General features: G+C 44.6%; 1 protein-coding gene across 2 annotated transcripts in view; it reads left to right on the forward strand.

The window, feature by feature from the left end:
- The window catches only part of HSPA12A (heat shock protein family A (Hsp70) member 12A), an 81,994-nt gene that overhangs the window by 48,748 nt on the left and 7,828 nt on the right, over nucleotides 1-25,418 (forward strand). Inside the window, exons 7-10 of one of the 2 annotated variants that reach the window (XM_019555990.1) lie at nucleotides 17,338-17,509; nucleotides 22,805-22,891; nucleotides 23,476-23,580; nucleotides 24,115-24,373. In XM_019555990.1, coding sequence (XP_019411535.1) covers nucleotides 17,338-17,509; nucleotides 22,805-22,891; nucleotides 23,476-23,580; nucleotides 24,115-24,373 — 623 coding nt within the window. The remainder of the gene's footprint in view (nucleotides 1-17,337; nucleotides 17,510-22,804; nucleotides 22,892-23,475; nucleotides 23,581-24,114; nucleotides 24,374-25,418) is intronic. The other variant, XM_019555991.1, reaches the window with a different exon arrangement.

The raw sequence follows: 25,418 nt of genomic DNA on the forward strand, positions 1-25,418 counted from the left end.
AGACAGGAGGTCATTCAGCCACTCCACTTAGCACGCATTAGGCCTTAGCTGGAGCATTCTTGCAGTTTTAAGCTCTGCATCTTAGGAAGGATGTGCAGAAATCGGAGCTAATCCAGAGGTGAACAGTAGCCATGGTACAAGTGTTGGGATCCAAGCCACACATTGAATGGTTGAGAATTAGGTATGTTTGGTTTGCAGAAAAAGAAATTAAGGAGGCCCCAGTGGTAATCTTCAAATACTTGAAAGGGTGCCATAATGAAGAGGGAGAGCAACTGTTTTTCGTTTCCAAGAAAGCAGGACATGAAGCAATGAGTTTAAGGTGGAGCTAAGTAGATGTCAGTGAAGTCTCAGAAAGAGCTTCCTACCGGCAAGACCAGTAGAAGAGTGCAGCAGGCTGCCCTGGGAAGTCGTGAGAACTCCTTCATGGGAAGTTTTGAAGAAAAGGTTGCGCAAGCATCTGTCTGGGATATGTTTTAGGAATTGCACATCCCCCATTCCTGCTGGGAGTTGCAGTAGGTGAACCTCCAAGTCTCTAACACCCCTATAATTCTGCACCGCAGATCTGTGTCTTGAATCATCGAAATGCTTTTGGAAGTCTGGCCTTTAGGAGCCTACAGGTACGTCCACACCGTTTCCACGGCACTCCTGAGACTGCTGCCAGGAATCGCATCCCCAACTGCCTGTGCTCGCTCTGCACGTGCCAAACCCAGACGTGAGGCTGGGCAATCACTCTGGGGGCTCTGCACCTCACAACCCCTCTGGACGTTCCCGTGTGTGGTTGTGGTTGTGGTTGAGAGCAGTGACGGGGTGCACTTCTTGGCAGAGGCAGTATAGACCTCCCCCCAGTCCTACTGAACGTGTAACCCCCCTTCGTTTTCTAAAAATCTAGTCTGCCTTAGCTGAGGGAAATTGTCTCGCTGGGCTCATTTCCTCTTAGGAGTGGTCACAATAATCCTTTTTTCCCCTTTTAAGCATGGATCTTGTATTTGATAATCTTGTATTGTTGTAAAGGAAGAGAATGTGATGAGCTTGTGAAATATTTATACTGTAGTGCAGCCAAATGCATTGGTGCAAGGTTTTGAGATAAATCACATGGATAAGGCAGTGGGCATTTAAACATATTAGCAGGATTAGAGAAGCAGAAGATTTCTTACAAATAGTACTTGCTAATAAAGCCAGAATCTTGTAAATGAATTGGTTGTCCTGGTTTATCAAAGGCTAGTAAGATTAACATGCTCAGTCTATAATTTTACTTTTATAGTCATCCAAATGTTTGTAATGTGATACTGTACGAAGATTACATCATTTTGCAGCCGTGATTAATTAGGGATGCCAGACTAATCATGTAGTGAAAATGTGTAGAGTAAAAAATGTAGGCTAATAAACCTGAATGTACCCCTACTAATTGCTGCAATCACGTTTACAAGAAACACCAGGCATGGAGAGGTGATCCATTAACCTGTTTTTCAAAAATTACCCATTCAGTTGCCAGCACCCTTTTTTGACAGGCAAGTAAAGCATAAGGACTTTCACTGCACTCCGGTAAGAACAGGTGAATCGATTCTGATCCTGGCTTACAAATTTGCACAATGACTTTACAGGGATGAGTCTGCATGTAACTACTTTGAATTGCGTTTCTGTATACGAAGCATCTTCTTTAGCAATGGGCAGAGTCCAGTAGACTAATGTGCTGTGTTGCAGAAAGGTGAGGAATGGGATTCTGCAGAAGGATCTCTGACTTGGCATGGAAAGATTTATAAGGCAATGGTAGAGTTGGTTTGAAAAATCAAAATTTCTGTCCTGCCAGAGAGAGTGCCATACCTCATGGGTCATTCAGTCCATCCAGCTATTCCGACCGATGGAGGAGATTGCCTTATGGACTAAAACAACAGTTCTCCTGATGCATTGCTGCACCTGTGCAAGCAGATAGAAATGAGGTCAAACTGACCACAAGCAAAATATTTTAATTTGGTGCAGCAAGCTTAAAATGTCCCTAGTTATGTTGTACCTCTTATCCTCCCAAAACAAAATACATCTGTTATTTTTTCCCAGTGGAACAGTTGGAGCCATTTCTTGGGGAAAAAACCTAGTATTTTTCCCCACAGAAAATGTTCATAGCAAGGTTCACATGGTTTTGCTTACAAAAGTAGCTTGGACCACAGGAAGCTGTTGTGGAGGATGCTGAAATTAGAAGTTAAAATGAAAACCTGGTGAGCCGGCTGTTTGAGAAGGTACTCAAATAGCAAGAAGCACTCCTCTCTCTGCATTTTGGTTGGGGTTCAAAGAGCACTTCTGTAAAAATATGACCTATAAGAAAAATTTATGAGACTCTTAATAGCTTATAAAAATGAGAGTGCTGGCCATAAACATTGCAAGTGCCAACTGTGTGCTCTTCTGTGCCCTCTGAAATGCACTAATTGGTGGCAGTGGCACTAACACTGCTATGACTTCATCTACTGCATAAATGTATTCTGCCGCACCAGGGATTTGGGAGCGAGCTACTGCAGAATTACTGTAGTAGGAACAGGATCTGCGCTAGCACGGTCCTTTTTTTCTCCTCAGAGAATTGCCAGCTCGGGTCTTCACCTTGGCAGGTGTTTAATCTGCAGTGCATGCATTAACCTTAACCAGAGTAATCTGAATGTGCTTGAGAGCTTAGAGCAAGGAAAGGGAGCTGAGTGATGACTAAGGAAATCATATTTGTTTCATGGACAGGTTTCATGCTCTCCTGCTCCTTTGAAATTAGAGGTAATAAATATTGCAAGGGGCAGAGTCTTCATGCAGGATGCTGAGTGCAGCACAAATGCTAAGGATTAATCCTATCTCTCTGTCATTTTGCTGTTACTTCTGCCCTAGATTATTAACAAAAAATCTTATTCTAGTTTTAGAATGTATGTGGAATTCAAAGGAGCAAAGATGATGTTGTGCTAAATGTGGCATTTACTCATTGACATGGGTAGAGAGAATGATCGTGATGGTATTTCTTCAGTCTTATGCGTGTTCCCCTTTGGGAGCACTGAGTGTCCTGGAACAGAACAAGGAAGCTATCCATGGGCTTTTCCAGAGTGCATGATCGGTGCTTATACTGGTCATATAATGGCTTTTTTTGCTCTACCACACACTCCTGCCTGTGGGCCCACTACAGTCTTTCCAGTTGCAATCAGTTGGCATAATGTGTGTCTTATGTATTGCAAACACAAATGTTTGCAAAGGTCCATATTGCCAATCCAAATATTCATAAATCAGGAGTGGGGCATTCAAAATCAAGACATTGGCTTAAAACTTGGAGTATTTTACAAAATAATAAGTCTGGGGGGGGGTCCCTCTTTTTTTAACTTGCCTTCTGCTCTTTGGGACTTGGAGATAACATTTTCAAGCTTTTCTGTTGCTACCGAAGGGGCTGGAATGTTTTATTCTTACATGATGGTATGTCAGATTTAAGTTTCCAGTGGCATGCAAGCTGAGACTTTAACAAAAAATAGCAAATACTGTGAGGCGTGTAATAAAATCACAGGCTATCGCTATATCTATCCTGTTACATTTTTAAGCATAGTGTGGGGTATCCTTTTCCTAATATTGTTGCCAGTTGAATGTCTATAAAATATTAGGGTCTTATCATACTCAGGCTCACTAAGTTGGTGGAAATACCTTGTTAAAGCTAGCAAATGGTCATCACAGTTCTGCCAAGACACAGGGATTCCCCTGCGTCCATTTGTCAGAATGACCCAGACAGATTGTAGCTGACTTTAAGATAGCAAAGTGAAGTCCCTTACCATTTCTCCACAGTTACTTTGTAAAAAATAACTGCAGATAAAAGGCAATCCTGACTCTACACATAGCAAGAACATTGCTTTAACACTGCTCTGCCCATAATTAGGTACTACTGTTCATAACTTACCCACTGTTTCTGGCATCTTTACCTTTTCCCCTGCCTCCTCATCATAGGAAAGAATATTAGTTCCTGGTGCAGTCTCCTATATCTGTTCTTGGCTTCAGTAGTTATATGAGCAATGTCACCTAATGCAGGCACAGTGCTAGACAACAGGCGCTCTTAGTTACGTAACAGTAACCTGAAGACAATGAAGAGAGAACCCAGCCATACGTAACAAAGAGATTTGTTTCAGTGAGACAACCTAACTATCTGTGACAAACTGGTTCATCTAATCAGTGACCACAGAATTTAGTATTCCTAACTCCAGCCACGTTTCAGACCCACATATTTCATTATTTAAAAAGAAGCTGCAAGCATATGCCACCATTCATTAAAATGCTAGGTGTCACTAATTGTATGCATGGGATGAAGGTGTAACGTCTTATTTTTCTGAGTAGAGTAGTAACACTGCTTTTGAATAGCCTCAATTATCGGTTGTACTTTCTGCACCAAAAACAGATTTATTAGACAGAAGTAAAATAACAGATCCCACTTTGATCCAAAGTAAACAGTTGGGTAGTATAAGCAGGCATGAATATAACAGATATGTAGTCTGAGATCTGCTTGTGTCCGTCCCGCCCCCAAGGATTATATATAATACTGAGTGATTTTAGTTGTTATCATGGCTAGGGACAGACATTCAAAAAGCCAGAGCCTGAATTGATTCAATCTTTGCAGGTTCATCTAACCTGCCTAGTATAAACCAATTAGCAAGTGGATAGACATTCAGGAAATGCAGGCACGTGCCTGCAGTGGCTCAGGCCAGGAGGACACTAGCGCACACCCTCCGCTGCAGGGAAGCTGTTATGTGGGGGAGGGGGTATAGCCAGCCCAGGCACTAGCCCTGAGTAAACTGGCCAGGGAGGGGTTCAGTTCCCTCCTCCCTGTCCCACTGCCAAGGACCCGAGCAGGGTCCCCTGGGTGCTTCTCCCTCACTGTAGCAGTGGTGGGGGTGTCAGCCAGCATGGGGGCAGGGAGGGGGGTTATTCCCCACCCCTTCAGGGGACTGCAGCCAGGGTCTGCCCGCCCGGGCCATCGCCGATCGCTCCCTGCATGGGCGAGTGGCCGGATAAACTCCTTCCCTTCCCACTCATCTAAGGGGCCCTGCTGGCCAATGTCTGGCCATGCCCCTACCCTGCCACTGGAGCAGCAAGTGGGGAGCAAACCTGACGGGGGCTGCAGCCCCTCTCAGTGGTGTCTTAGGGGTGGATGCAAGCTCGGCCCAGCACACAGGTCTGGCTTCAGCTCCGGCTGCTTTTCAGCCCCTGCTCCCCCGGGCTGCTCATTGCAAGGAGTGGGTGGAGCTCCAGGCACCGGGCAGAAGATACAGGGCTGAAGCTCCCTCCACCCCAAGTGGTGCTGCATGGCAGGGCAAGAGCCTCAGCTGGAAGTGAGGGGAAGAGAACAGCCCTGCCGAGCCCAGACAGAAGCCAGCCTCCCCTTGCCTCTGGCAGCTACTCCCCCTTCCCCTCCTGCTCTTGCCGGGCCACTCCGAGCAGCGAGGGAGGGAGTAGGTTTAGCCTGGCGGCTACTGCTTGGAGCATGGAGCTCTGGCTTCAGCTCCAGCTGCTTTCCGCCCGTTCAGGGGCTGCTCATCACACCAGGCGGGTGGAGGAAGGAAGCTGGAGCCAGAGCTCTGTGCACGCCTGGGGCAGAAGTGGCTGGGCTGAAGCTTCCACCCACACACCCAGAGCCACATGGTGGTGGCAGTGGCAGCTGCCAGCAAAGGAGGCAGAAGAGCCCCGCCGGCCTCGGCCAGCGCGCGGCGGGACGGGCACGGCCGCGGCTGCAAGCCCCGGTGGCAGGCAGTTGCCAGGCTCTGGGCCCAAGAGTGCCTCCAAGCTGGCCCAGGCAGCCCGCTGCTCAGCCAGTCTCTGCCTGTGCTCTCCAGCCCAAGCCAAGGGCCTGGTCCCCACAGCTGACCCAACTCAACCCCACATCTCTAGCTCTGCAGCTACGGGAGAGGCAGGTTTAATGTTGATGCCCTGTCCCGGCCGCTGGAGTGGGGAGGGGGGTGAATGTCTGATGGGCTGTTACACCCCAGCCAGGCAGACCTCAGCGGTGGTGTCCCAGTGGGACAGGGGGAATAAACCCCTTCCCTACTCCCTTGCCTTAGGCAGCCATGCCTGTTGGCTTCTGGCCATGCTCCCACCCCCAGCTAGAGAGCGGAGGGGCAGGGCCAGCCCTGCTCTCTGGAGAAGAGATCAGAGCCCTGCCCAAAGAGCATGCTGGGATACTGAGGGACTCTGTAACTTATACCAGGAAGGGGTCTGGGACAGACATTGCGTAGACTGGTTTGACCCAGATCAGGTAAGCCTGATACTACATTCAACCAGGCTTATCTCAGACCGGTTTTGGCCATTTTCAAACTGGTTTATGTGAACTGAACATCTGTTCTGTTACAGGTTTAAACCAGTTGCTGATCACTTAAACCAGTTTATGTATCATGCCTGTCCCTAGTCCATCTCTCTAAATCAATCTCTATGTGTCTCAAGTTGTATACTCAGAACTTGAAGCATCTGCTTGAGCTTGAGTTTTACTGCAGATTTTAAGCCTGAGTATGGCTTGCCCAGATGTTATGGAAGGGGTTTGTAGCAAAAACTAAAACGCTCAAACTTATGGACTAGAACCATGGTCCCCTACTTGCAGTCCCATGTTTTAACCATAAAATCCATCTTTCTTTCTGAACAAAAGCAGGAAAATGAATTTAATAGGTATGGGACATTTTTTCCCCAGTGCATCTTCACATTTAGGTAGAAATTTTGCCTGAAGATTGTTTCTGTTTTTAAACTTAGCCTGTGGTGAGACACCTTTGAAATATTCAGATTGATAGTATATTTAACACAAGTACCAAAACACTCATGTTGCACAGAACTGATTGGTTTTTTTCCCTACGTTAAATTGCATCTTACTCGAGACTGGTGGCTTATGCTGCAAAAGGTCTTCTAGATTTCTCACATTGCTCGTGCTTCCCAAGATTTCCCATCCTTTTTTTTTTTTTAACCTTTCAGATTAAATAAAAAAGCAAGTCAAGGAATATGGTTCCTTAAATTGAAAGCCTTGAGTGGAAATTCTAACTGAAAAGACTATTGAACTCCAAATAGTCCTGTAGCTCTTTAATAACTTCAGGCTATTGACAGCTAATCTCATGCTGTTGTCACACTGTTATAGGTAATCTACTTCTCTCTGATAGGGGGAGACAGGCACTCGACACCAAAGTCAGAAAGGGAAGAGATTAAGGGCTGCATATGCATTTGGCAGGGTGGGAAAGACTGCATAACAACAGTTTTCTTATTGGCCTTGTATATAATAGTTTGCCATTCTTTTTGTTGACCTGCGATATCATCCGTACTGACTCAGGGCCCATTCCACAACCCTTATTCACAAGGAGTGGTAACAGTAGTAGGGATTACTGGGATAAGTACTGTTCAGTGTAAGAGTTGTAGAAAAGACCTTCAGTACCTCTTGTGATTCCTTTGGAAACAAACAACAACAACAATAATAGTTAACACTTCAATAACATCTTACATCCTACCCTTTCAAAAGTGTTAGAAATGAGTTAGACACGAAGACAGTTTCATGAGATGGGTGCCCAAGGGATTTTCTTCACTACAATTAGCTGGAGTTACATTTCAAATGTTGCCCACAAGTTGGGTCCCATCAACACACAAAAACACTTATTTTAAGGGCAGCGTGTGCTCTTAGCTCAAGCGGTTTGACCCTTGAGGATATAAGCTACAGCCTGGGTTAGCACAACTCCTCAGCTGTTAGCACAGCTTCTGTGTGTCTGCTCTAACTTGGTTCAGGCTTATTTAAGAGGAGTTAACTCAAAAGCTGATGGCTCATGTTAATTCTGCAGTGAAGATATTGCTATGCTGTTACAAAAAGGACATGGTAGGGTACAGAGAGGCTGCCTCCCTTTATGCGGTGCTATGAGTTAGTGGCATGGCAGGAAGTAGAAAGGCAGAAGTTTGAAGTTCAAGTTCTAGGTTACTGAGCAGCCAGCACTTCATCCCAGGTCCTGTAGTCTTTCCTTGTACTATTAAACTGTAACTATACCATCACAGGGCTTTGTGAACATAGTAAGAAGCATTTCCTCCCCAGGATGCCAAAAAAGGGTTGAGACAAGACTCAGAACAATTGTTTAGGAAAAGGAAGATAGGGAATGCCTGTTGGTGAAGAGGGAAAATTACTTGTATGAAGTGGTTAAAGCTGATTAAATACAGAGAAAAATAGTGAGTTAGAGGAATGGGAGAATGTGTTTGGAGGTTAGTGACAGGGTACTGAAATAGCACCTATTGATTGTCTGTCTGCTCTAGACACCAGTGTAACTTGTACCAATGTATGAAACCAATATAAATTACGCCAGTGGTAGTGTATAATGCGTCTGCCCCCTTAGAATAATAGCTGTGTCGAAATACCGTTGGTGAATGATGGGAAACCTTTTCATTGAGGTTTGAGAGAGAATGTTAGCATTTGAAGCCATACCATCTGAACCAAATGGGATTCATCCTCAGTGGCAATTCATCTGATAATACGGAGCATCTGGTCTGCATAGCTCAAAGTCGGTATACAAGAAAAATCAATCCACGGTTCTTTGAGTAGATGCCAAAGCGAGGGAGTTACTGCCGTCAGTTCTTGACACTTTTGCACAAGTTCCATCTTCCAGAAATGGATTTGTAATTTATTTGCTCATGGAAAAGCCAGCAAACACAGCACGGTCCTTCCCCTTCACGTATTTCACTATCTTGAGTGCATTCAGTGTTCCTGGAGCATAAGGGATTTGTGCCATCTACCCGAACCTAGCGACGAATCTGCTTATTTTCACCCTGGCCTGTGGGACCAGCAAGGCAAGGAGTAGTCAGGGAAGGGCCTTTAAATTCAGAAGGCAGAGATCTTGGTGTTCAGCCTTACAGATAGCAGGACATTCTTTAGAGAAACTTTTCCTTCCTATTAAAGTTTTTCTTGTTGACTTTTAGATATTTCAGTTGAGGACAGAGGTTTTATTCTTCACAAATTTGCAGTTAACTTCATTATTTGCTTCTTTGAGTGTTCAGATGCTGTTTTGAGGAACACAGGAAAACCTGTTGTTGAGAGCAAGTAATTTGTGGTATGGACCAGGTTTGCCATCCCAAGACATTTTTTTTTTCTTTTTACTGACAATCTTCAAACTTTTTATAGAAAACCAAAATTTTAACTGACACGTTTTACTAATATATGTTTTACATAATATAAATGTAACATAGGCCTTGGGATAACAGTTAGAAGGGCTCAGTTCAGATTTAGAGGTTTATCTCCAACCATAGTAAAAAGATTTTGTAAAAACAAAAAAATCTTGGGTTGGCAACCCTGCCAACCCTCCTTGTCTGCAGGAATGGTTTTACACTGTGCTGCCTCCACTTCAGGGATCTCCTCCTCACCCCCATACCCTGACACCCTTGACTGCACCCTACAGTGTGCTACCCCTCCCCCTGCACTCCCCAACCTGATTTCTGCTCCCCCTGTCCTGGCATTGAGGCCAAACTACTGCCTTTCCTCCCTTCTCAGCCCTGCAGCTGCACTGCCTACCCTCCAGGTCCTACCTGTGCAGCTCTGCATACTTTTATGATGAATTCTGAACAGCCGTTACAGGCAGATGACAGCTGGGCCATATGGCAGCAGCACATGGCTGGGGTGGAAGCAAGGAAGGGGCTACAAAGGTTCCCATGGGCCAGCAATCCCTGACAGACAAATCCCTGCAAAGTGCTGAGCTGCACTCCTAATTAGACACCAGGCAGCACTAGTTTGCTTGAGTTGTCTATCGACACTTGATTCTAGCCTCATTCTGATAGTTATAATGGATCATCAAATAAGCTCGTGGTTTCTTAGTTTTTTACAGATGGCTCCACTTTTTTTTAATGGACTTTATGAACGGCCCTTTTTAGCCTGCTTTTTTTTTGAGACGGTCCACAAATTTACAGACATCTAACAACTCTGGTACGGACTTGTATAAAGGCAGCAATTGAAGGTGCAGCCGGGGACATATTTAAAAACTGACTTGAAATGAGCCCTGGATCCTGTAAGGTGCTTAATACTATCAACTTCTTTTTACTTCAGTGAGGTTTAGGAGCTCAGCACCATGAAGGAAGTACTAAGGGCCATGTTGTCAAAACATCCATCACCTGTCAGTCACATAAATAACGTGGTTGCATTTTCAAAAGATCTTGGCCCCCAGTAGCTCCCTGTCATACTTGTTTGAAAATGCTCCCTAAATGGGATTTGGACTCTTTGGAAATCCAGCTTCTGTTGCAAGTGCTGAACAGTTTTGAGAATGTGGTCTTAAACAGAGAAGTGGACTGAATGGCAAAGGCTATCTGACCTCATTACGTTCTGTTAATGCCTGTGTTACTTATTGTACTGTGCTACTTGCATTATCATGAGGACTAATGGCTGAGCACAACTATGTATGAGAGTGTAGTGAAGTCTGAACAATTATGTTTAAGTTTTCTTAACTATTACAACTAAAGATCAAGCAAAATAACATCTGCTGTTTAGCTTCCTTTTTTTTTACCCCTTTACCAAGCTTCTGTGTGCTAATTCTATGAGTCTTTTCCCTTGCTGTTCATCTTCTTTGCTGGCAAACTCAGCTGTCTAATTAGATCGGTGTCATTTATTTATGACATCCTGATTGGATGCCCGGGGACTGGAGAAAGTGCTTGCTAGCAAACAAGAAGGAGGATTAAAGAGAAACTCACTGATAAGTGGATGGCCATATCACAAAACTGTTAACACAATGAACTGATTAGCTTGAACTGTGTAACTTTCACAAGACACAATTTCCAGCTGCTGTTGTTGCTTTCTCAGTTCTTTTATCCAGAACATATCCTACAGATTTTGTGCTGTGCATTTTTTGCAATCACAGCTTTCTTGTTGTTAGTAATTACAGTAAATATTCTGGTAACCACAACATTTGCCATTTATTCACAGCTACTATTTATTTGACATAACAGTTGGCTAAATTATACCAACCTGTAGTGCTCAGTTCCTTAACAAGCCCATGTCACCTTTTTGCAGATGTTGGTTATACGGGATCAGTGTTCAGAACTTTCCTCTGTAACTTCCCCTGCAAGTTTTGCACATATGAATGGGCTCTTACATGCACAAATGAAATAGCTGCCTCATTAGTTGCAAGGGGAAGGTTGAAGCTATGGTTAGGAATTGAATTGGTACTCAAGAGTGCTGGAATTAGAAATCTTAGCTCTGTCAGACTTCCTATATGAACTTAGCTAACTTATGTGTCTGTTCCTGATGTCAAGTAGGAATAATAATGCTTCTTTTCCCCATCCTTTGTCTGCCCTACCTATTTAAAACAAGTTATTTAGGGCTAGGAGTATTCTCTTACTAAGTGTGTTGACAGCACTACAGAGTAGCTTGAGCCAGAGCTAGCTGCCCCTGGCTCCAGCACCTATGCGTGCACCCAGGACAGCAGGAATTTGAGCCAGGGCGAAGTAGCTCTGGGCTGGCAGGAGGCAAGAAGTGTCAGCCCTGGGCTCCAAGTGGTGGCATCAGGTGGTGGAGGGGTTGGCAGGAGCCAGGAGTCTGGCCCCCAGCTGACTGGGCTCACCAGGTGCAATTTGTGCCTGGCAGTTGCCATCTACACGTGCATCTAATCTCACTTAATGAATCTGTTATGAGGTAGTACCGTCCCTGACAGTACTCTCTTATGGCAGAGTTGATTAGTTTACTGCTCCCTAAGACTGGTGCACATGTAGACTCTGATGCTTTGCTGTAGAGCTGTAGATGTGATGCTTTGCTGTAGAGCTAATTAGTCTACTCCACAGTAAAGCGCATGTGTAGGAGCTTGCAATCACTGATGCAATACCATATTTACTCAGATAAAGACAACCCTGATTATAAGAAGTGCCCCCCAATAATTAGATTCTATATATGGAACATTTTATAAATGTCTTATAATTTTCCAGGCATAGAATCTAATTTTTGGAGGTTTGCTTTGGATTTGTCCCCCTCCCACTGCTACAGCAGGGAAAATAAATCTCGTGGGTCAGGCAGCCCCTTTGCTCTCTGCTTCCGTGCAGACTCTTTTTTCCCCTGGCAGGCTCTTCCCTCTCTTTTTACTGTCAGACCTTGCTCTTTCTCAGCATATGGAAGTGAGGAGCAAATATGAAAACAATAACTTTAAAATTAAACATGGCTATAGTAATTTGTATATACTACCCATAGACTTAGTTCATCCAGAGTTGATGCATGTTATCTGTCTTGAAACTGCTACAGTTTTTAGCACAGGCACTCCATAAACACACTTTTGAACAGCACTTTGGTACATACTTATATGCAGTGCAAACTATGCATGATATTAGTCCAAAGCCAAAGGCTTGTGATTAACACAGAGTTCATTGGGCTGGGCCCTAGCAGAGTCCAGATACTCCTCACAAAGGATCCATGTGCTAATTATCTCCTATTTATGACTGGAACCAGATGTTCTGGTCACAAGTCCTGGGTTTTCTCCAAAAATTTGTGTAGCTGACATGTTTCATCTCATGGTGGATGGGGCCACACTAATCATATGCACCAAGCTCAAAGAGGGGGTGACAAAGGGCTTCTGGTGGAACTGTTTGGGGCCCTATTTCATGAAGTTTGCCAGGTATTTAAAGCTGGGGAAGAAACGGGAATACTTGGAAATGGGAAAGAAAGGCATAGTACAGCTCTGGGAATGAAGAGGAAATCCAAATGTATGCAATGCTGTGGCTCACCATGACTTGGGAGAAGTCTTGGCACTGAAGGGAACTGCACTTAAGGGGCATTATAAGGGACATGTGTCTTATTCAGATGGGTGGCACTAACCTGTCCTTGCTCAATCTTATGGGCCATGTTTTTTATAGTTGTGCTCAGTATTGGCTGCATTTAACCAACTTGGTAGTTTGTTTCCACTGCTGAACACATGCTGTTTTTGGCAGCAGTTTAATGTTAGGCAGTGCATTTGGTGAGATTTCCTTGTATGTGATTATAAGATGAAGGGCTTTATTCCCCTTGCCAATTGTGTATTCAAGCAAATATGGTACTACTACTACTCCTACAGCTGAAACCTTCATTTGGACCCTACAGCCATCTCATTTTAGAGGCCCGTTTACAAATGGGTACAAGAAGTCTTTGGGGGGCAACATGCCCATCATTAATTCCATCTAGCAAAGTAGCTGTTTGGTCATTTATTAAATAAATCCAAGAAATGAGGTAACATAGCCTCCTTAACGCTCTCTGAGCACATCTTTATACTGTTGAAGATCACCAGATCTCGGAGGGTATTAAATGACAGTGTTAATCAGAAGACAGCGCATTGACTTCTCACTAGTTTTTATCTAACATTTATATATGCCTCAGCCAGGTTTTGAGTCATGAAGCACTTGGATACTACTGCCACACGACTGTGATTTGAGTTTACTCTCTGGATGTTCCTGATGTAGGGAAAATTACCTTATTTTTACACATAGACAAACCCTTTACAGTTTCCAATACCACTTCTGTGTTTCATCTACTCCTGCACAATGTGCCAAATCCCAAAACCCACAAGCAGCCCTGTGCCATGTACCAATCACTTTGCCCAATGCACGTACTCAGGACAGCTCTAAGGATGCTGTTGCCTCATTTCTTGGATTTAATGCACATGTGGAGTGGGAGCAAGTGAGCAGGGTATCACAGTGATGGTGTAGACAAGCCCTACATGACTTGTCCAGTTTTCACAGTCTGACAACCCAGAATGAGACACTCCTAGAATTAAAGTCCCAGTGCTTTGTGCACTAGGCTATCTTTTGTGCAAGCTGTCTCAAGACACAATACTTTGCAACCTTTGGATTTTGAGTTTGGGTTTATCTACATGCTTTCCTATTGAGTGGGAAGAGTTCTTGGGAGATCTGCCCAAGACAGTGAGGCTGTTGGTTCTCACCTCTGTGGTAGTTTTCTTCTTTTGTATTTGAGCACTGACTATTTGCCCCTTTTTGGTGGGTGTGTGAGGAGCTGACAGCATACTCAGGCAGCTTTGCTCATCCATGTATCTAAGGGGCAGAAAGGGGGAAATAAATATAAATTACAACAAACTGACTCCATTTGGCAGCTAATTCTATTAATAAATCAGGGTAGCAAATTCAACAGATGGAGCACAATTTTTTGTGCTTTATTTTTTTTTCATTCACGTTGAACCATCCATGCCAACTCTTCTAATCAGCTTTGCAGTTCAAAGAAACTGGTGCAGTTCATGGATAAGCCATGTTCTTTTGCATTTTGGATTACAGTGCTATGGCCATTGGTTATCTGCCTGAAGAAAGATGTCTAATGTGCCCTTCTGACAAAAGAAGCATCACTTTGGCCTGCAGTAGTTTAGGTCATACAGTATAACCTCATAAATCCGGATATCAAAAATCTGGAATTCCCCCAAAATCTGGCACTTTTTAAAAATACACTACATTGGGGAGTAGCGGTGGCCAGTCCTGGAGCAGTGGGGGAAAGCTTGCACGCGGCAGCTGCCGCCACCATCCACCACCCCGTCTTGCTGCTCCGCATGCAGCCGCCACTACGCCCTCCCCACTCCCTCCTCATGACCAGCCGCCACTCCAGTTTAAAAAAATCCAGAATTTTCAAATTTCTGGCAGGTGCTCAGTCCTGAGAATACGGGATTTGTGAGGTTATACTGTAGTAGGAACTGTTTTGTGCAGGGTGATAGATGGTGCAATTTTCTGATACAGCATTCATTTGGAGTAGACCACTGCATAGAAAACAAAGCCTAACAGTGAAGTGAGTGATCGAATTCTACAGGGCTTTGTGAAATCCAGAAGTGAAGTACATTAAGGACTGATGATGCTAATTATGATGGCTTTTGGTTAAAAGGTCATTCACACAGAGCTGGTTCTTAGCTTTATAGGCGGTTCTTTTTCAAAGCTCAAATTACAAAGAAGTTTTCTCTGTAGTCCTGCCTCTAAAGTCTTATTGCATGTTTAAGAGCTAAAATGTGAACCAGTATTTCCATGGCATCTCATAATGTGGGATGCTGGCTCAGGTGAAAAAGTGCCATTCTCTAAAGTGCAGTGTTGATAATACTCTTTAAAGGACTACAGAGTTCTCTGGATATGATGAGAACGTAGATGTACTGAGATCAAATCCAGAAATAAATGCTTGCTAAATCTGAACCATTAATGGGAGGTTATTACAATTGTACATAATAGAATTGTTGCCCCTTTTCCCCCCCAAAATAAACCTTGAGATTGCACACATAAGAACTGCATGGAACAATATTAATTTGATTGTAAATTCAAACACGGAAACTTAGAAAGTGCTCAAGTGACAGTTGTCCATGCAAACCTAATTCTGACTATCTGCATATGCATTACAGTACAGCTTGTAATGACATTATCATATCTACCCCAAGCGTGCAGGTAGCGTAATAAAAGATACTGCCCACTAGGATTCTTGCCTCTTGCATATTTTCTGGACCATCGTGGCAACAACATCACTTCATCACCAACACCACCATTATCACGTGCTTCTATTCTCAGGTGTTTGTCTCATTTCATGGATAGGTTGGATGTGCAAAGAAACAACACTGAGACTGCATGGAGAACCGACTCTCTCATGTCCTAACCACATAGGTGTTTGACTGCAACCAAAATAACGTACTTTGAATATATTTTTAGTATACCTGTTCAGATTCAGGCCTGTCCTTGAGGTTGAACATTAAAATAGCCCTTTTGAATTCAGTGGGACTATTTGTAGAGTGACGTGCAACTCAGCATGAATAAAATCATCCTCACATGATCCAGAATGACCTGAGCGTAGTCCCCAAACACATATGGTTAGCATGCTTTTGAAATAAGGAACAGTCCGTTCCCTGGATTGTGAATTTACTTCCTATCCCATTATTCTTCTCCACTATTCCCAGTGATGATGAGGAAGGTGATGCTTACATTGGAAGTTAATAAGAGGGAATAAGGTGACCAAATGAGGATAAACTACACTTTGAATGTGCCGAATGAGGTTGCTTGCACTTTGGGATCCATTTCACGTCCATAGCTTGTCCGACTGAGTGACTTTTTGTTTGTCTGTGTGTATTGTAAGGCTCCCATCTTAGGTAATGGCTGGCCTTTTCCAGGAGGCTCTGAAGCGATAGCAGTGCATGTGCGTGAACCAGGCATCTGAAAGTTTCCTGGGAGACAGACAGTGAAAGCAAATAACCCAACCCATTCTCCTGCTCACCAACATGATTTAGCACCGAGGAACTCGGTTTACCAGTAAACAACTTTTAGAAGGAAAATCTCAACTTGGTGGGGACTTGGAGGAACTTGGAAAATGTCAGTGTTATCTCTTGTAAGAGAAAATCAGCATCTAGGATGGCAGTACTGGAGCTTGCAGGAAACCAATAGAAACAGGACTACAACACACAGTTGCCAGCTCTGGCAGTATTTTTGTTTTCCCTAAAGTGCTAATTCCAGGAGTCAAGTGATTACAATGACAGTCTAAGGTTTTGTGGAAAATAGAATGCCTTTGTGATGGAAGAAGAAAATGTGAACATATGATCTGTGAAAGAATGAAACTCAGAAAGCAACTAAAAAGACCTGCAAATGCTTTTTTGGTTTTTTTTTTAAATTCTCTACTATTTTTAAGCCAAGCTCCTGATATTTTACGAGGCCTGGTTCATGCTTTTTGAATACTTAGGGTGGCAGTGCTGAGCACTTTGAGACTAATGTGGAATCTGGGTATCTGTAAGAGTTTTATATGTACAGGAATAAGAAAACTAAATTTTGAGCTAAAAGATTGGCTCATAATAATGAGGTGTGGAGTCCCGAACTTGCTGTTTTTTTGCAGTATGGAGCACCATCATCTGAGTCCCCAGTGCATATGTGAACAAAATGAGCTGGGCTGATACAATCACCACATCATCATCTGCTCAGTCTATACAGTGCCAGGATATAAAGTAAAGCAGGGGCATCCTATCCCTGCAGGGAAAATAGGGTAAAAGTGATAGAGTAAAAGTGGTTCTCCTTTTCTTGACAGAAAGGTGGGCCCCTTTTTGAGATGTTTAGATTCAGCTAGCTTAATTAGGAGCTCAGGTGGATGGCAAATTACTCTGGGTTTGGATAGATCGCTCTAGTGCATCACATGCACTAGATGTTGAGCATAGTAAAGTGCATGCATCTTCTCCAGTTAAAGCTTGTGAAGTCAGAAGATAATTGAGCGGACACAATATTTTTTCCACACCAAAATACTTAGCAAATGATAAGTCGCTTTTTAGTGGCATTGAACTTGAAAAAATGCAGTGCCTGGAAAGCTGTTTAAATGTTTGCAGTCTGGCTAAAATGGTCAGAGGTGAACGTTGTTTGGTTCCATTCTTTCCGACCCCATTTCTCTGACTGATTTTCTCCCAGGCAGCAATGGCGAGTCCGGACAACCCTGAGCAGCTGATAATTGCCCTGGAACCGGAGGCTGCCTCCATCTACTGCAGAAAGCTCCGCCTGCACCAGATGATAGACCTGAGCAGCAGAGCCCCTGTCAACGGTTACAACCCGAGTGACACTGTTGGAGCTGGATTTACACAGGGTACCTCTTCTATTAACTGGATTCAGTCTGCTGCCTTTTGGCTGTTCTTGGTCATTAGGGCTGTCTACCTACCAGATTCTGTAGGCTATCTTCACTTTGTTGCATTATCGCAATGTGTGAGGCCAGCATTATTTTGCTCAATACAGTATTTGACATATATTTTACTTTAATTTGACAAGTTTCAGCACTGATTAAGAAACGTTAGTGCGCAGGTTCAATGTTCAGCCTTGTTGACTTCATTGGGACCCGGGGCGGGGGGGACTACCCAGGGTTTAAGGCAGGGGCGGGCAATTGTTTCGGGCGAAGGGCCGTTTACCCAGTTTTGGCAAGCTGTTGTAGCCACGCCCCTTGACAGGTGCCCCATCCCCTGGGCGCCATCTTGGGACCAATGTCTCAGGGCCAGGGCCGATGGGGTCCAGAGCAGGGCACAGGCTGGCAGAGGTCTGTGAAGCTGGGTTGGGCTGCACCAGCAGGGAGAGCAGGGGGCTAGAGCTCCTGCCAGCCGGGACCCTGTACTCCTGCCGCCCTGCTCTGGGCCCTGCCGGCACTGGCCCTGGGACATGGGTGTGGGCCCCATGCACCCGCTCACTGCCAATGCCCTCCCAGGCCCGCACTACAGGCAGGGGGAAGTGTGCAGCCCTGACACCCTGAAAAGAAGCCCTTCCCTTGCCCTGTGGGCTGCACTCCCTGCTGCAGCCGGTCGCAGCCCACGTGGGGCTGTCTTGAGCAGGCACAGGTGGGGGCCAGGGCAGAGAGGCAGCTGGCCCAGGTTCTGGGTAGCTGCTGACAGCTACAGAGCCCAGGCTGGGAGGCAGGGGCTTTGGGTGGGGGGCACAGGGCAGCAGGGCTGGGGGGCAAGGGGCACAAGCAGGGCATCCTGCCATGTACCCCCTGCCCTCACTCTGTTTTGAGCAGGCACAGGCAACCCCAGGCAGGCTGCGAGTGGCTGCAGTGTGGGATGCCAGGCATGGGGTGGGCAAGGGGCTGCTTTTCCCATGCTCAGCACCAGCTTGTAACCCACCCCCACTGCCAGCCTAGGCCCCACGCCGGCTCCGGGCTCGCCTGTCGGGGCTGTGCCTCAGCAGGAGCAGCTGTGGCCCCCCCCGCTTGCAGTGTCAGGCAGCGTTTGCCACTGCACTGTGCTGCCCAATGCATGAGCTCTGGGCAGGCAGCAGCAGCAGCAAACACTGCCCAGCGTGGCAAGTGGGGGTTGCCGCAGCTGCTGCCACCATGTGCAGCCCTGACGGGCGAGCCCGGAGCCGGCGCAGGCCCGGGTTACAAGCTGGGGCTGAGTGCAGAAAAAGCGGCCCCTCACCCGCCCCGTGGCCGGTGCCTCGCACTGCAGCTGCTCACAGCCCATGTGGGGCTGCCTGTGTCTGCTCAAAACAAAATGAGGGCAGGGGGTACATGGCAGGGTGCCCTGCTTGTGCCTGCTCAGGACAGTCCCGTGTGGGCTGCGAGCGGCTGCAGCAGGGAGCACCAACCATGGGGCAGGGAAGGGGCTGCTTTTCTCCAGGCTCCTTCCCTGTCCGTCCCCCAACCCCGCCTTACCTGAGCTTCCCCCACTGGGGCAGCCACATAGTCCAAGGCCACAAGCCCCTGTTGGGGCTTCTGGCTGGGGGGCGGGGTCAGGCAGGTCCTGCTGTTGTGGGAGCCCGCTAGGCTTTGCCTGGGTCCTACTGCCCCTGGTTCCTGTCTTTTTTGATAGGAACCAAAGACCGAGAAATATTAATTTTCTAAATTTTTTTAGGGGCCCCACAGGCTGGATAGAATGGCCTCTCAGGCTGGATCCGGCTTGCAGGCTGTATTTTGCCCACACCTGGTTTAAGGTGCAGTAGAGGCACAGTGTTAGCAGAATCAGGGTCTTACTGATTAATGTTAAGGTTTCCAAGTGCAGATAAATAGTTTGCCATTGTGAGTAAACTGATTTGCATTAAATTAGATGTCATATTAAAGTGCTGGGACTGAATTTGTAATTAGACCCTTGAAACTTCCAAAATGTTTTACTAGGAGTTGGGCAGTTGGTGAATTCTTTTGGTTCATAATAACATTGGTCAGCATGAAGCAGCATTTGCCGATCGTTAACAAACAGTGATGTTTCATACAGATCAGCGTTCCTGTGTACAGAGAATGTAAATAGGGAAGCTCTCACTTATCCTGGTGGGGGATATGTTTGTACGTAAACTGCATACACTAGCTTTTTACTAGGTGCCACGGTGGGTTTGCTGCAGGCTGATTTACCACGCAAAGCAATTCTCTGCTGATGGAAATGGATGCAGCTGCATTCACAGCAGTGGAATCGGGGAATTCACCTCAGCAGAGAATTTGCCAACAGACTGTATTTTCCACTGCAGATCAGTAAAGGAATCGGCTAATAAACTTTTTAGAGAGATTGTGTTTCTCTCTATATTTATTGAAAGACACTTCTTTAGCGAAAATTGTGTATGCCCCAATTTGTCCCTAGAATTTCAAAAATTTATTAAAATTCAGAATCCTTTGTAATAAAATAGCAGATTTCAGCAATGTAGATGGTAATTTCACCATCTCAGAGTTTAATTATGTCTGTGCAGTTTAGAGCCCAATGGGGACTGTAAGGAGACATTTGCAAAACAAAATTTTACAGCAACTGAAAAATTATATTTTATTGTGTTTATTTTCCTCTCTGTTTCTCCTGTGTCTTTAATCGTGATCCTCCCTCTCCTTTACTTCGGCTTCTTTCCTCCTGTGCTTTCTTGTCTTGTAACTGTGTGTTCCCTGAACACATCCCAACTCGCCCATTTTCTTTGGCGCTTCCAAGAGACTGCTACTGGAGCTGCCTCTCTGATTAGAGCAAGACTCCTCTCAGTCGCAGGATTCATGCTGAGTACCTGGTACGGGAATTGGGAAGGAATTTACTAGGCCTGTGGGTTGGTTGGATTGGGATTTTGTTCAGTAGCACTGCAAGTCAAAACCAGCCCCTTCAGAAATCCTGTATCAGTTGCTTTGCTCGGGGGTACCTCTTGATGGACCGGCAAGGCAGAATCCTCACTACAGTGTTTTGGCTAAAGACCTCCATAGGGCATTGAAGCCTGAGTTGCTGTGCACCACTGGGGAAGGGATTTTGGCTGCTGCAGCTAGGCTGAAGGCTGGATTGTGTCTTTGCAGCTACCCTTGCCCCCTATCTATGTTCAGGCTTGTGCAGCCATGCAGAGTGCAGCTGTTGCTGCATGTAGGACACGACCGCCTGCGTGGACTCTCCACATTCAGTCCTCCTCTGCATAGCAGGGCTGCTCCAGTTCCCGGCGAGCAGGGGAACTCCCCTTACTTAGGCTGACAGTGGATTTGTCCCTGTGAAAATATCTTATCCAACAAAAGTACTTCCTGTGGTTGGTCAGAAGGAGCCTTAAGGCAAGGCAAAATCTGTTCACAAAGTAGTGGTATTCTATTAAATTGTCACAATTACTTTTACGGACCTCTTTCTTGCCTTAATAAGGTAAAAACTATTGTAGATTTTTAAAAAAAGGATTTAATGCAGTCAGATGTAATGAAAACAAAGCTTTGAGTGAATTAATTTGGGGTTTCAATCTAAAATTTAATAAAGGCATGGCAGGGACCCAAGAAAAGCTGAGAAGAGATCAAGAAGGAAAGCCCTTTCAGCATAAACAGAGAGGAGCACTCCAAGGACCATGTTAGTGCTGTGCAGTCAAAACAAAAGTTTTGCTACTCATAGAAGTGAGAATAAATTTGCTTTAGGAGAGGAAGCCAAGTCTAGTGGTAAAGAGGAGGAGGGGTCTGGTGCCCCCTTTGGTGTCCACTGAAGTCAGCTGGAAGACTTGACGTGAGGTGTGGATCAGGCCCCAGCTGTGGATGCTGTTCTATGTTCTGTCATTGACCGCTGTGTCTCGTGTGTGTGTGTGTGTGCTTGTGCACACGCATGTGCTCTCCAGCCTGTACAATGAAGATAAAGCTATTTGTCTCGGTCACAGAAATGCTGAGGCGTCGTTCTTTTGCCTGTCTGAGCCCCTTGGTATCGGTCAGGTGAAAGACGCTGTAGAAACAGGAAGAGTTATTAGCTACTAAAATGTAATTGGCATCTTATGGGTTATAGCTAGTTTCGTATGCTATTTCTTTTCTTTAGATGACATTGTATTTTATATCACGGGATGCATTTCCATTCTCCTGTGTTATTTTACATAGCTGACCTTTAAGGTTATGTGAAAAATGCCCATGAAATTTATTTTGTAGGTGCCTGGCTGAGCAAGTTAGAAATAGGTTTCAATTTAGAAATTCAGGAGTAGAGACTCCTTTTTTGCTCTGTATTTTCTTAACAAACCATATTGCATATTTTAGATGTCTACATAGAAATTAATTTCCCTAAGAGAAATGAATGCTATGGCAATATGCTACTAGATTATACAGTGCTTCCTGTGTATTCCTCTGTGCTAGCAGGCGCATGTCCACAGTGGGCCCGGTCGTACAGTCCTCCATCAAGCTAAACTCTGAATGGACCCTGGTGGGAGTTTTCCCCAAGTCAGGACAGCAGGAGTAGGTCCCACTGTGTAGTTTCATAAAGCTGACAAGGAACAAGATTTTGAGAATTAATAACCAAAAGAGAGTTCTTAATCTGCTCCTGTAATTTATGTGTGAAATTCTCCTGTGTAGATTGTTCTGAAGGTCAAGCTTCTTGTTCACATGTGCCTTTCTGGCCCTAAAAATCTAGGAGATCTATAAACTAATGATTTGGGTTCGTCAGTTTGAGACTTGTTGGCGGCGGGGGGAAGATGCAATATACTGAATATTCCCTTCCACTTTTGAAAACTGGGACTCTTCAAAACCGCTCAAGTTGAGCAGCCCAAACCACTAGTCACTTTTAATAATCCTGGCTAAGGTATCTTCAATTCCTAGACAAACCTTAAACCAATTTTTGATTCTGTTGTTAATCAAGCGTGCCACCTAGTGGCAAAAATTTAGTTTGAAACTTTGCAAAACCAAGGGATGTCTTTCCTTTACATCACATTCTGTTCATTAAGATGTAGTAAATATATACCATAAAGCGATTTAAAACTAGATTATTATTTGGAATCCAATTATTGTAAGTAAAGAGTGGAATATCTGAAAAGTTGCTGGGGTGGGGGTCTTTCCAATACCAATTTTATAAAGTTTCTAGTTCCAATGCAGCAATTTTTGTTCATCTGTTTTGTTACTAAATGATGCATACAAAGCTCTCATCCTGCTTGCATTCACTTCCTGCGTTGTATGCTATTAGCTTATTCATGCTTTCTTATACTTAGTCATTTTCTCTCTGTCAACGACTAGCTAAGGAACACATACGTCGTAATCGGCAGAGCCGCACCTTTTTGGTGGAAAATGTCATAGGAGAGATCTGGTCCGAATTGGAGGAAGGTAGCGTCCTTTCCTGAATGAACTTTGCTCTTGCTGGTTTTATATTGCTGGCAAAAAATGCATTTCCTGCAAATTTGCTGTGCCCTTTTAGCATTCTCCAAGTAATTGTAATTGAAGGAACACGCAAGTGCATGCACTGCTCCTAGTCTGCAAGGCTGAGTTACCACTTTGCATGCTACAGAAAAATAGATTTTATTAAGGAAATGGGTTAATCAAGGAATCGAGGCTTTTCAGAATACAAGCCAGAGCCCAGTGTGCTCAGAATAGACTGTATAAATGAACTGGCCTATTTTTCTACTAACCCAAAGGAATGTACTCAGGTGGCATGCACAATTCCACCTATCCTGAAGTCGCATTCTTCCCATGTCGCTGCTTAAACATGTAACACATTCAGCATGCAAGCTTCACATGTGTTATCACTGCCAATTATATCGCTATGAACTACTGATTATCAAGCCGTCAGTGCAGATGTTCATGTGCTTCTAGTCATGATGACGTTGTTGCCCACAAGAACCTTAAGTAGCATTAGACTGTTGTATTTACACTGGTGCAAGTGATGCATGCTTGTTCCTGTTGCCAAATAGGTGACCGTTACATAGTGGTTGACAGTGGAGGAGGCACAGTGGATCTGACTGTCCATCAGATCAGGCTACCTGAAGGACACTTGAAGGAACTGTACAAGGCAACTGGTAAAATTACATGCTTCACAACTCACTTCCCTTGTGAAATATTATGACCTTTTATCCTAACTGGCAATAATGATGCTGTGCTGCTTTATTATCTACACAGATTAATTAATAATTCTTTCTCTGTTACGGCCAGCGTTTAAAGAGTTCTTGTTATTTTCAGGTTAAATTATTTTAAGTTTAAATTTGCTTTGAGAAAAATTAATCCTCCTTCGTGAAGATAAGAAACCACGCCAGACCCTTCCTTATCTCTTGCTAAGCCACAGCATGGTTCTGCCTTCCATCGCTAACCCTGGAGCAGTTTATTTCCCATTTAAACTTCACGGTCATCTCTAAGCCTGGGTGACCTGGATACCTGCTTTTAGTAGTCGCTGTATCTTATAATCAAGATGGACACCATCATTATGTTCTTTCTGTTTCTAACAATGTATTTAGCATCTGTTTAGTAGCAACAGTGTGATCTGCATAGGTATGTGAAGAACTTGTGTTCTACTGGACAATGCCGATTGTTAACCATATGTTTTGTTTGCAACACAGGTGGGCCGCATGGTTCTTTAGGCGTGGACTACGAGTTTGAGAAACTCCTTTGTAAAATATTTGGAGAGGATTTTATTGAACAATTTAAGATCAAGCGCCCTGCTGCCTGGGTAGATCTGATGATAGCCTTTGAGTCTCGTAAAAGAGCAGCAGCCCCAGACAGGACCAATCCATTGAATATCACATTGCCATTTTCCTTCATTGACTATTATAAGAAATTTCGAGGTCACAGCGTAGAACATGCCTTAAGGAAAAGCAAGTAAGTATATAGTTGCAAAATTAACCACTCGGTACTGCAAGGAATAATAATTTAAAAATACTAATTACATGTAGATGAATTGATCACAGCGAAAATGTAATGTAATGGTAGAAAAAAATCATACTGCCCCATGTGCAGTTACCAGAATGGAAAGTTACAGCCCTTTTTAATTTTTTTCTCCAGAAGGCTTTCATTCTACCAAAGTTTGCTGTTTCTGATCTGCATTACTCATACTCCTGTATGTGATGACTTTTTCAGATTCCACACTAAGACTTTTCTGATGATTTTAGATTTTAATACTAAATTATTTTTCTAAATCAAATCATTTTTAAGCCCCACCACAGCAGTATTATTTTGTTGCTTATTTGTTTAAACCTGAGTTCCATTTTGCCAAGGGCTAGATCCAGTAAAGGGCTTTCACACCCCAATGTTAGGGGAAATAGTACCCAACTTAGGTGGCTGGCTCCTGGGTTGAATGTGGAACCCTGTGTTGGGCACCTAGGTTCTCTGTACAGCGCCGAAGGAGTGCGAGGCACCTCAGGATGCAACCCAGAACAGCTACCAGGCTTAGCAGGGAGCTATCAAAAGGCAGCAAGCAAAGCATACTGTTGTGTAGAGCAGGGAAGCACTGTGGACAGAGCAGCCCTAACATCCCGTCCCTCAGGCATCTCTTGCCTATGATCTCCTGCTGATTGTAGTGCTTAATCTCTTTTTTCAAAGAGCTGGTTAGTCTCATTCTTTTCTCTTAGCATGATGCTGGGGGTACCCTCCTCCCCTCACTGCTTTTTCTGTAACAACTAGGGCTGTGCAAAACTTCAGGTGCTGATTCGATTCAGAGGAATTTGGCCTGATACGGCAGCCAAATCTCCAAATCCAAACTGAATCAGAAGACCAATAAAAAGTTCCAAATTGATTTGAAGCTCTGCAAATCAATTCGGAGAACTTTGGTGATTCAGGCAGTCCCTGCTTGCTGCCGCAAGGAGCTGGACCTGAACTCCGTGCTGATAAGTAGAGGGTGGAGGAGTGGGGGCTGGAGGAGAGGGGA

Source organism: Crocodylus porosus, unplaced genomic scaffold (assembly GCF_001723895.1).
Source record: "Crocodylus porosus isolate Cpor-Errol unplaced genomic scaffold, CroPor_comp1, whole genome shotgun sequence".
In the NCBI taxonomy this organism is placed as follows: domain Eukaryota; kingdom Metazoa; phylum Chordata; order Crocodylia; family Crocodylidae; genus Crocodylus; species Crocodylus porosus.